This window comes from Corvus hawaiiensis, chromosome 26, assembly GCF_020740725.1.
Source record: "Corvus hawaiiensis isolate bCorHaw1 chromosome 26, bCorHaw1.pri.cur, whole genome shotgun sequence".
Classification (NCBI taxonomy): Eukaryota; Metazoa; Chordata; class Aves; order Passeriformes; family Corvidae; genus Corvus; species Corvus hawaiiensis.
In genome coordinates, this window is record NC_063238.1 from 26,945,497 (window position 1) to 26,956,375 (window position 10,879).

The 10,879-nt window shown below is 44.9% G+C and overlaps 1 protein-coding gene across 3 annotated transcripts in view; it reads right to left on the minus strand.

Annotated features, from left to right (window-relative positions):
• Window positions 1-9,801, minus strand: part of RSPO2 (R-spondin 2) — a 113,774-nt gene extending 103,973 nt beyond the window's left edge. Inside the window, exons 1-2 of one of the 3 annotated variants that reach the window (XM_048287037.1) lie at window positions 9,702-9,801; window positions 9,114-9,401 (exon numbers count right to left, since the gene is read on the minus strand). In XM_048287037.1, coding sequence (XP_048142994.1) covers window positions 9,114-9,207 — 94 coding nt within the window. In that variant the 5' untranslated portion in view covers window positions 9,208-9,401; window positions 9,702-9,801. The other 2 variants (XM_048287036.1, XM_048287038.1) reach the window with 2 other exon arrangements.
• Window positions 9,802-10,879: the final 1,078 nt, after the last annotated feature.

Sequence of the window (10,879 nt, forward strand, 5' to 3'; positions counted from 1 at the left end):
CTGTGAAATGCTCTTTGGGTTTTGATTTCTTGAAAGAGCGAAGTATCTCAGATCAGAGGCTAGTTGTAAGTATTTCACAATAATTGCTAAAAGCTTTAAGCAAACTACAACCAGCAGCTGCTGTGTTGTTGTGCTGTGAACACAACCTAAAGCACCTCGTGTGCATCACAGTGATTGTGCCAAGCTACAGTTACTCTTGCTGAGTCAAAACTGAATCCATGCCCACCACATTATCAGTGTGCACTGTGTAAACTGAGACGTAAACCAGGTCTGAACTAGCTCTCATGAAAGGCCAAAGAACATATCTGCTATAGGAAGGAAATCTAGGACAGATTTCTGATTTCTGCTCTGGCAACCTTAGTTCAGAGGCTGTCGTCTAAGCAGGGCCAGCACTACAGGGCCTCACCTCAGCTGGGACCCTCAAGTACCAACTCAATATAGATAAAGCAAAAGATGATAAAACTTTAATTCCCATTCAAAAGAGTCACAGCTATATGCTAGCCAGTGGAAACACTGTGCAAGTTGGAAGGTTTATAATAAAAACATATTGTATCTACCAAAATTTTTGAGTCATTCCAGAAAGAAGAAAGAGCGAATCAGCAATATCTATCTTTACTAAGCACAATTGCTGTTTCAGTTGTTTGCATCCTGCCCATAAAGTATGGACGTGATGGGTGTTGTCAGCACTGCTATACACATGCAGATTAATCTGTGCATGCACAACAACCATTTGTCTGATGTGGCTAGTTTGGGGTTTTTTTGGTATTCCAAAGGTGGCAACCATACGGCTGAGAAGACCATACATTACGGCAGAGTATATGTTTGTGTGCAACATATTTCAGCCAGCATTTCAACTCAAAAAAGAAAATTATGTGCTTGGATCAGGAAGTTTATATTTCATGGCAGCACTGCAATTCTCTAAAACAAATACACTTGTCCCTTTGCAGTGTAAAAGCAGTACAAGTATCTTCCAAGATAAAAAGGTACAAACTGTCTTCATTGCTGCACATGGTCTACTTCGGAGTTAGTGCTCATGCAACTGTCCAGTGATTAAAAAAACTCATCAACCTAAAAGCCAATATCACAAACACTACTTATTTTCCAGGTCCCTTCCTCCACCTCACTACATCTATGTTTGGGTCTGTTTTTCATCAAGATGGAAAAAATCTTGACAATTATCACAAAAAATATAGACAAAAGTTTCTGCAAGGTAAATGTGAGACTCAGTCCCTAAACCATACATTTTTGATTATTTTTAGATTTAAATCCTAGAGAGAAAAAATATTTTTAAAAACAGAAAATCATAGTAGAAGTACTTTTATGATATTTTGGATCTGTGTTAACTATACATGAGATTTGCTGTTATCCTCATCAAATAACACACATAATTCCACTGAAAGTGGGGGGGGGGGGGGGGGGGGGAGTGTTAGAAACACAATTCACAATTACAGAACTTCACACCTCTTCTAAATATTCTTTGTACAACCTGTAATTGCTTACATTTCCCTAGTTACAGTCTTATGAACATCCCATAAAATCAACAAAAAAGGAAGGAAAGGATACAGCATTTCCTCATAAAAGGACAAAATCTTAAGAGATACATCAAGTACTTGAAGTACTTGACACTAAAATTTGTGTTTCAAAAAGAAATACATAACAGATTAATTACTGAAACAAAGAACGTGAAGGTTTTTTGCACTTCTCACCAGATCTTAAGAGATGGGATCTTAAAAGCCTCTCATTGATCATATAATCAAGGTACCTCAAATACTAATTGCTTTTCTTTCCCATAAAAACTAATCTCTTCCCCACACTACAGTTCTAGTCCTTCTTTTACATCCTTTTGCATTTCACAGTTTGCACATTCAAGTCCACAAACAAGAAGAAATGTCAGAAGATTTAATTGCCAATCTTTCGTATGCTGTCCCCTAAAAAGAAATTTTAAGCAACACTGAATGTAAGTTACAAGCACTTGGATCAAAATAGGATAAGATTAAAGCAGAGGTATATAAATTCACTGGAGCATTTCATTTAAGGGTATTTAGGTAGAAACACAAGGATGAGACAGTATGTTCTCTACACATCCAAAAATGCTAGCCGCTGCTCCATGGACCACAGTTTGACAGACAAAGGTCAGAGATGTGTGTAACTGTTTGAAATCAAAGTATTAATACACAGCAATCCCAAAGTAAGGACATACAACTAAAGTCTCAAATCCTTTTAGGAGGAAGATCTACAGAGGAAAATATCATGATATTCCATCATTTCACAAGAGTTACACCTGTCTTCTCCGTTCCATGTTCAGAACATGGGTTTCATACCAATTAAGTATTTTGAAATAGTATTATGTATAAATACCAATTTCTTGTAATTCCTCCATCCCACCCACCCCCTCCACTGCAGAAACTTCATTGGAAAGGTGACACTAGAGTGTTGGCAAATTCATTCTTTGACTCTTGCCTCTCCTGTATTTTACACTGGGTTGCACCACTATCTGCCTTTTTGGGGCATACACTGCAGAGACCACCACCCTGACCCCTTGCAACTTCCTTTCTCCTCCGAGTTTTGAAAAGTATTAGTGAAAGTGAACAGGAGCCAAATACAGAGAGAATAAAGTGACACAGCTAGAATTCAAGTCAGACTTACAAGTGACCTTACTGCCCACAGATATGCGAAGTTCAACAAGGGTAACACTAATGTCTGATCAGTAAGTGGCCTTTATGGATGGAGCTGCCTGGACACAGCCACCGCGTAGGCAGAAAGAGAGCCCTGCATCTGCCATACGGTGCTCCAAGCAAGAACCAACTGACACTTCAACACCTCACTTCCTAAGATGTATTAGTTAGAATCTAAGTATCAAAAAGAAATACAAAGCCTGTTCCACGCTCTACACCAAAAATTACTTGGAAACAGGATTTAAATCCATCCCTACTGTCCCAAAAAAGCGACAGAGTTAGTCTTCTTGCACAAAATTACTTTGCAGCACCACACTGACACTTACCAAAGCATTACATCTTTGGTGTCAGTACTACATACTACAAATACAATGAGTATACAAACCATGGCAGCACCTAATTTCAGTGTCTAAAGCAGTCCATGATGAACGGATCAAGCTGTTACATTTGGGCATTATCAAAAGCCAACACATATGAAGTCATGCTTTTCACTAAGAAAAGGATTAGCAAATACTTGGAGCCTAGACAAATACAGAAGATTCTCCAACTGTGCCTGAACAAAACTTTGAGGTGAAAAGAAAGGGCATGCTTGAGGAATTGAATTATTAAAAAATACCCAAAACTAAATCAATCTCTAATATGGGAGAAATTACGACTTTCAGGGACTGTATCTGTTAAAGTTAAGAGCTGCACTAACATATAATTTTAATAAGAGTGGTGGATCCTTTCTCACTGGGGACTGATTTCAGTTTAGTTTAGGGGCTAACACTGAAGAAATGTGTAGCTGAACTACACTTCAATTACAGATAGAGGTAATCAAGTAATTTTATTTTATATTTATTTAGATAGGGGTATGCTTTGTCTGATCAAAGGCAGGCACCGACCATAGGATGAGTTAAATTGTACCAACAGTTTGATGGACTGCACCAACTAGGACTACATCAATTATGAAAGAAAATGTAGACCTTCATTCATGTTCCAGATAGTTACATGTCACATGAATCCCACCCCGGAGTTCATAATCAAGGATGCATTTTTGGAAAGGATGTTACGGTGAGCTATAAGCTTTCAAGGTGGATGTACAGTGCACTGGGCAATGTTTTCAGCCTGTGATGATCTGCAGGTTTGACTAGACGGTCCCCCTAGCTAGCTGAAGTTTTTGGTATTAAAAAATAGCTAGATGATCAGAAATGAAATGCAGACCTCCATGGGATAATCAGAGTCTTGGCAGAAAGAGCAAGAGCAAGAAAAACCCAACACAGAAACAGCCTACAGAAAGACCATTGTTTATTTCTTTATTCTTCAAATTTTGATAGCAAGCACCTCTTCCACTTTCTACCTTTTAAATAATTTCATATTTTTCATTAAAGGCCGCTTATGTAAACAACACCATGCTAACACACTTTATCATAGTACTTATGCTGGCCTGTATATTGTAAATACACATTGAGTTGAGAAACTGCATTCTTGCTGTTATCACCACAGAGTCCCTATATTAGTGTAGAAACTCACTTTCAGTGTCTGTCATGCATTTTGAGCTGCTTTAGGGACAGTCTTCAGCCAAGCCTTAGAAAATGTGTATCCCCTCCATCCCCCAAAAGGGGAAAATATAGAGTTAAGCCAAGTTTATCAAGCACACAAATCTAAGTTCTTCATCACAGTGGAAATCTCATAGGAGGTTTTAACACAAAAGCATGTACACAGACTTCAAGGTCTGATCAGGCACACCCATCTAGCCCAGCATCCTAACCCCAAGTGACCAATAATGGAACCTAAAGGGATGGATACAGGCAAGGAAAAGCGCAACACAGCAACACAGTGCCAGAACACGCTCCCCATTTCTAGTTTCCACAATAACAGGTCTTGGGACACGCAAAGTCGACAGATGCATAGGACCTGCCCCAAGGTATCCTGCCCAGCCTCTGGCTGCTAAAGAGGGTCATGTACATACCAAGCCCAGAAGTATATCTTTTAAATATCATAAGCGGCACTACAAACCTACTTTGGGAAGCTGAATCAAACACCTAAACTTAGATGTCTGTTTTGACAGTGAATCCTGCTCTTGGTGTTTTGAGCATCTCTCCTGCAAATCTTCACAATCCATTTGAGCATTGTTTATCCTCAGTAACACTGCATCATTAGCTAGTTCAGTATTCAGTCATTCACACAGAAATTTTGACTTCTGTCAGTTTAAGAAACTTCCTCAGATGTACCCAATAGTAAGTGTAAATAGCCAAACGTTTAAAAGTTTTAACTTTTCAATGATTACAGTGCTAGGATATCCTAACTGCTGTAGTAATGATGTAAGTATAAAGAATGATTAGTGACTATCTTAAGTAGGGGTCTGAGGAACAGAAGCTACACCCTAAAGCATTTCTTACTGATCATGAGTGCCTGGAAAATCACCACTTGTGTTAGCACATCTCAGTTCTTTCCCAGGGTCTGTTACAACTGCTTAATGTCACACCTGAGGAAAAAATGTATATCCAAGTACAGCTACCACATAAGATTTTAAGTCTTAAACCACAGATAAAAAGTTAACTGTCTTCCAAATGTAACATGTGTTTCAACCTCAAAGAGGTTTTTGGATAACGCTAGCAAATTAAAAGGCATTCTTTGCAATATGACTTTTTTTGAGATAAATTACTCTTTAGGCGCTAGTACAGTCCTTGTAAAAGTAGATGTGGTATTCATTTCTGTTAAGTATTTCCAACACAGGCTCTTTTTCCCTAATGCTCAAATCATCTATCTTTCCCAAAGCCTGACCACACAATCCATCTGAGACAGGTTCCAAGACTATCCCAGTCTCAGGTAAGTGCCTTGTGAGGAAAGCTAAATCACAATACCCAATATCCAAGCAGGTTTTTCTTCCAGTTGAAAATCCATGTAACAGCTTCCTATATTACTAACAGGTTTGTGGTCAAGATTCTCATCTTACATTAAGATGATAAAGATTTAATTGACATAATTTTGAACCCAGTGACTGTGTCCCTCCATATATGCATATTCTTCTATAAGCACTGTACACAAAGCTATATTGAGGTCTGAGAAACACTTGGGAAATTTCCTGCCCCCGGTATTCCTCCTGTTTCCACCTGTGGATATTTTGCCATCACCACTGTCACTTATTATTCACTCCTTGCAGGTATTCCACCTTTATGTACCTCTAACACAGAGTGTAAGTATCTAGGAGATAAGTATTCACCTTAGCCCTCATGACACTCCATGAACAGGAACTAAATGGAAAGACAAATATTTTACAGCCACAAGTTTTGATTTCTTGGATATAAGCAACTTCTGGTTTAACTATGTGAATGTGTCCCATTCACATCTTTAATTATTCCAATGTTGGTCTCACCAACTGTAGAGAGCCTCTCTGTAGACTCCTGAGTCTTCCCATCAATGCAGGCACTGCTATCATATTGACTTTTTTCCCTCGGGGAATTTTGTTAGCATCTATTTTTTGACGGCTGTTTATAATGATCCCTATAATCTCTTCTGTCAAAGCTTTTGCAGAATACCATCACACCTCCCAGTAAGCCAGCCTGAGGGTCTTCATTTCTATGTACCCCCATTTTGATTTGTGGTACTCTTTGGAAAAGTTGTTTTCATTATGTCTCAAAACCACTAGTCTTTCATGCACCCTGTGATATTCAGCAAAATGCTAAGACATGAAGCTGCCCATCTTATACTGACTGCTAAAGAGAAATCTGAAAAAGAGATATAAATTTTCATTGAAGAAGGCTTACAAGAGAAACAAAAAATCAAGTCATACAATTCAACAAGAAAAGGAAAGACTAGGCTAAACCAGCTGTGATATTACACCACTGACCTTTAAGCTAGGTAACCCGTAAATAGGTTTTCAAATATCTTCTGCAGGAAAGGCAAAAAGGCCATAATTACCTGCTCAGGGCAGAGACTTCCAGAGGGAGAATTTGGTGGGGTGTTTTAAGGAAAGTAATGTTCTGTTCTGAGCAACTATGCAAAGCAATATTCTAATGAGCTGAAAAAGTAACTAAGAGCAGCAATGGAATAAGCAGAGCCTCTTGATTATTATAGATTTATCCAAAAAAATTTAGTGAAGTGACATTGACTAACAAAGCATGAATCAATGCCAGGTAGGAACCACTTTCTAAACCCTATTTTATTATTCTGCTTCTACTGCAATGTTGCAAGACTTGGTTTGGGAAAGGGTTCCAAGCAGATGGTGAATGAGGAACTCTGGGAACATTCCCCCAAATTTACTTAATTCTTCTTTACTAGAGTATTCTACATCAGCAACTAAGCCACACAAATGCCAATACGGGCATATATACTTAAAGTTTATTGTACATTTAGCTGCTTTAAAAAAATCAGCTACACATGATACTTGTCCATAATTCCAGACTGAATGCAATTGATTCCTACCACACAGGAGACTTAATCTATGCCAAAAATTGTATTTCATTAAGAAAACGATATTATGGAGCATCTGAGATCATGTAACAGACAAAACAGAATGCCAGAGAAATTTTGACTGCCAGTACCCCACAGTGACTGCCTGATTATTTGCAGATGGGATATGGAAAAATTGTGAAATTATTGGAATTTTGGGTCCTGTACGAAAGCATTACTTCAGACTGGATGTGTCATGGCAAATATCTATTATAATTTAAATACGTTCTTAGATTTTGCTTTCTGTGCTTAACACTGGCTATGCTTACTTCTTTAGACTTACTAACTGAAAAAGACTACATTCTTCAAAGCCCAAAACAAAACCCTTAGGTGATAGCATGAAACAGTGCCAGTAAGTCAACTATCAATACTGATTGTATTTATCCAATAATTAAACTAGAAACTAATTTAAATCAATCTCCTTTGGAAAAGCCAACTGTTCAACAAGCACAACAATTGGTCTAGGATCAATCAGTGAACATGAGATCAATTAAAACCAGCTTAAGTTTTTGTAGGAGGACAATTCACACAACTTGAGTTAGATGTCTATTCATTTCAGTACTCCCACAATGCAGCCCCTTAAGCTCTGTTGTAAAGCAGAAATACCACTATCACCCTCCGCTGTCTAGCCAGCACTCTAAGTAGTTCCACATTTAATTAAAGACACAGTATACCCTTTGTTAGCACAGATAGTCTGGTCACTTTAAAGGACTGCTATCGTTTTAGCCACACACACAGAAATTATACTCTGGAAACTATCTGTTGAAAAACTATCAAAACTAAATTGCTTTACAATTTTATTTGTACCTACTCTGAAGGTGATACATGTATGAAAGTGTAAGCTGTTTTCTTCTCACGGTTTTATTATTTGTAGCACTTAACACTGAAGATGTTAAGTCCCTCCCCTTCCAAATAATACCACTAAAAGTGCAATTCTTTCAGAAATACGGATTTCTCAGCAGCTTGAGCCACCTGATTTTCAGCTAACTTTAGAAATGCAAAGGGGAGGCATGGCCGAGAAAATAACAGGAAAAGGCATAGAAAAATAATTCAGATTATGTGGATAATAAAAACATTTTATGAAAAGGTGAACCTCCTCACGGCTCAAAAAAAAAAAAAAAAAAAAAAGTAAAAAAGAACCAGCCGGAGTCTCGGCCAGGCTGCCAGCCGGAAGGCGCTGCAGTAACCTCTCCGTCCACACGGGAGCTGTACTGGCACATTGCACCGCTCCGGCTCCCAAGCTCCGGCATCCCGACACCAGCGTTTAGGGAAACAGATGAAGTCCCAACGCACCGTTTATGTCTTTTTCTCAAAGGGATCTGCACGTTTTCAGCAAAGCTGGCGGCACAGAAACGCCCCGGGAGCTGTGCAAGGCGCGGTGCGCTCCGCCGCCGCGGCTCTCCCGGCGGACAAGCCCCGCGGGAGCGGCACGGCGGTGCCGGAGGATGGAAGGGGAGAAGCCGCCTTTCTGCCTCGGAAACGTCCACGGAAAGCAGCCTCAAAGTCCGTCTCATGGACACGCGAGTCTTAACTGCGCGGGCTAACAGCGATCCCCCGGCCGCCGTGAGCTGTTGGACGAGGAGCGACGGCGACATCAGCGACGTCCCCGGCCCGCTACGGACCCTCCCGTGGGGGGCAGTTCCCAGAGAGACTCCGGCTCCACCGGCCCCGCGGGGAGGACACGTCGTGGGGGCCGGGAGCCGTGCGCCTACCGCTCGACTTTCTCGTCCCCGGCAGCCCCGGGCTCCGGCCGGTCCCTTCCCAGCGGAGCTCACGTCCACGCCGCTGCTCCCGCTCGCGGCTCGACCTCCCCAGCAGGAGGGCGGCGGGCAGCCCCGCGGAGGGGTGGCCACGCCGGCACGGCCCCGCGCCCTGGGCTCGCCCCCGCTGCCGCCCCACGTGCCGGCCCGGTGCCCGCGGAGCCGGAGCGCGGCTCACCTGCCGGAGAGCGGCCCTTCCCGCTGCCCCGGCCGGCGTCCCGGGTGAGCAGCCGGCGCCACTCACCTCTCTTGCTGCGTCTCCAGCGGCCGGGCTGGCAGTGGCCGTAATCCATGCAGTTCAGGATGATCAAGGCAAAGGAGAAGAGGCGAAACTGCATCCTGGGCCGCTGGGGTGGGCAGCCTCCTCCGGCGGCAGCGAAGGGCGGCGAGACGAGCGGCGTGCGGGGCGAGGAGGGGCCGGCGGAGGGTCGCGGGGCAGCGGCTGCCGCTGGGGACCGCAGGAGTTTACACGCCTCTTGCCGCCCTTCTCGGGCGCTGCGAACTCACCGCCGCTTCCAGCATCTCCCCTATGCTGCAGGGAGAGAGAGGTGAAAGGCTTGGCCCCGTGCTCTCCTGGTCCTCCCCTGCTCCGGCTCTCCCCAAAAACAGAGAAAAATCACAGCCCGGGTCGGGGCAGGAGCGAGACCGCGGAGCAGAGTCACCGAGAGCCCCGAGCGTGTCCCACAGCTGCGGGCGAGTGCTGCTGCCGGGCCCCCGCGAGCCCCGGGACGGGCTGTCAGCCGGGGGACAGCGCTATTTATCCCGGCGCGGGCGCTCCCCGCCCACACGCGCTCAGGTCGCGGCACGGCGGGGCGAAGCCGTCCCCCCCTACCTCCCGCGGCGCGGCCCCGCGGCCACCCCGTCCCTCCGCCGGGTCCCGAGCGCGGCTCCGCGCCGCGGGGCAGCCCCACGCGGGGCTCGGCGGAGCGGGCGGCGAGGGCTCCCGGGCACATGCAGACGGTGTCCGCGCCGGGCCCCCGGCCGCCCGCCTCCGCCCGCTCCTTTTATGCGGCGAGGCGGGGGCGCGGGCGGCGGGGCCGTGCGGGCTCCGCGGGGATGCGCGGCGGCGCGGGGCCGCGGTTCGTGGGTGGTGCCGCCGCCCCGGCCCTCCCGCCGCCCAGCCCTGGCGCCGCCCGCCCCGGCCCGCGCCCCCGCCTCCGCCGGGCCCTAACGCCAGCCCGGCCCGAGAGCCGCTGATGCTTTCGCCCGGAGGCTCTTCCTCGGCGGGCTTCTCCCTCTCCCCGCAAAGCCTCCTCGTCCTTTCTTTGCCCTGCTTAACGCCTGCTGAAACCTAGTCCTCCTCACTTCTCGCCCTCTTCTTTTTTATTTTTCCTTTCCCTTTTCTTTTCTTCTTGATAATTATGTCTTTCAACCCTGGATTTAAGACCTTGATTGATTTATTCCACCCCCCACCTCACCCCCCCTCTTTCCTTCTGACTTCCTAAAATCTGATCTCACACTTTTCAAAGTCTCTTCCTTGAAACACCACTTTCATTGTCTTGGCAAGATGGCTCTAGAAGTCCTAAAGTGTGAGTTCAGTAAGTGATTTGTACTGGTTTCTAGCCACATCGCTACTTGGCAAAGCTATTGTAAAGCTAGTAAAATGGGAATCCCAACAGTACAGATAAGGAAGGCTGAAACAAGGGGAAAGCCAAAAGTTTCTAAGTGAATTTATTTTTAATACAGGAGGCTCTGTTAATTCCTCATAACATCCACTACACTGACTCCACAGTGCCATTTATTTCTCTGCTCCTCACTCACAGCCTCACTGCAGGTATGGACAGACCGTGACTCTTTGCTTGTGGTGCTCATCCCGTTGTGCCTGACCTAATGAGCCCCGTAGGGCCTGGGGCTCTATGGAGCAGGTGCAAAAGCTGGGAGGCAGTGTGGGTCTGGCAAAGCTGGTGCAAAGCCAGGTTTCATAAACCCAGCTGGATCCAGGATCGATGCTGGGTCTGTGCTGGGTGTTTCTGCTCCTCCTTCTTGCCCCCTCCCCCCAAACCCCGCGCC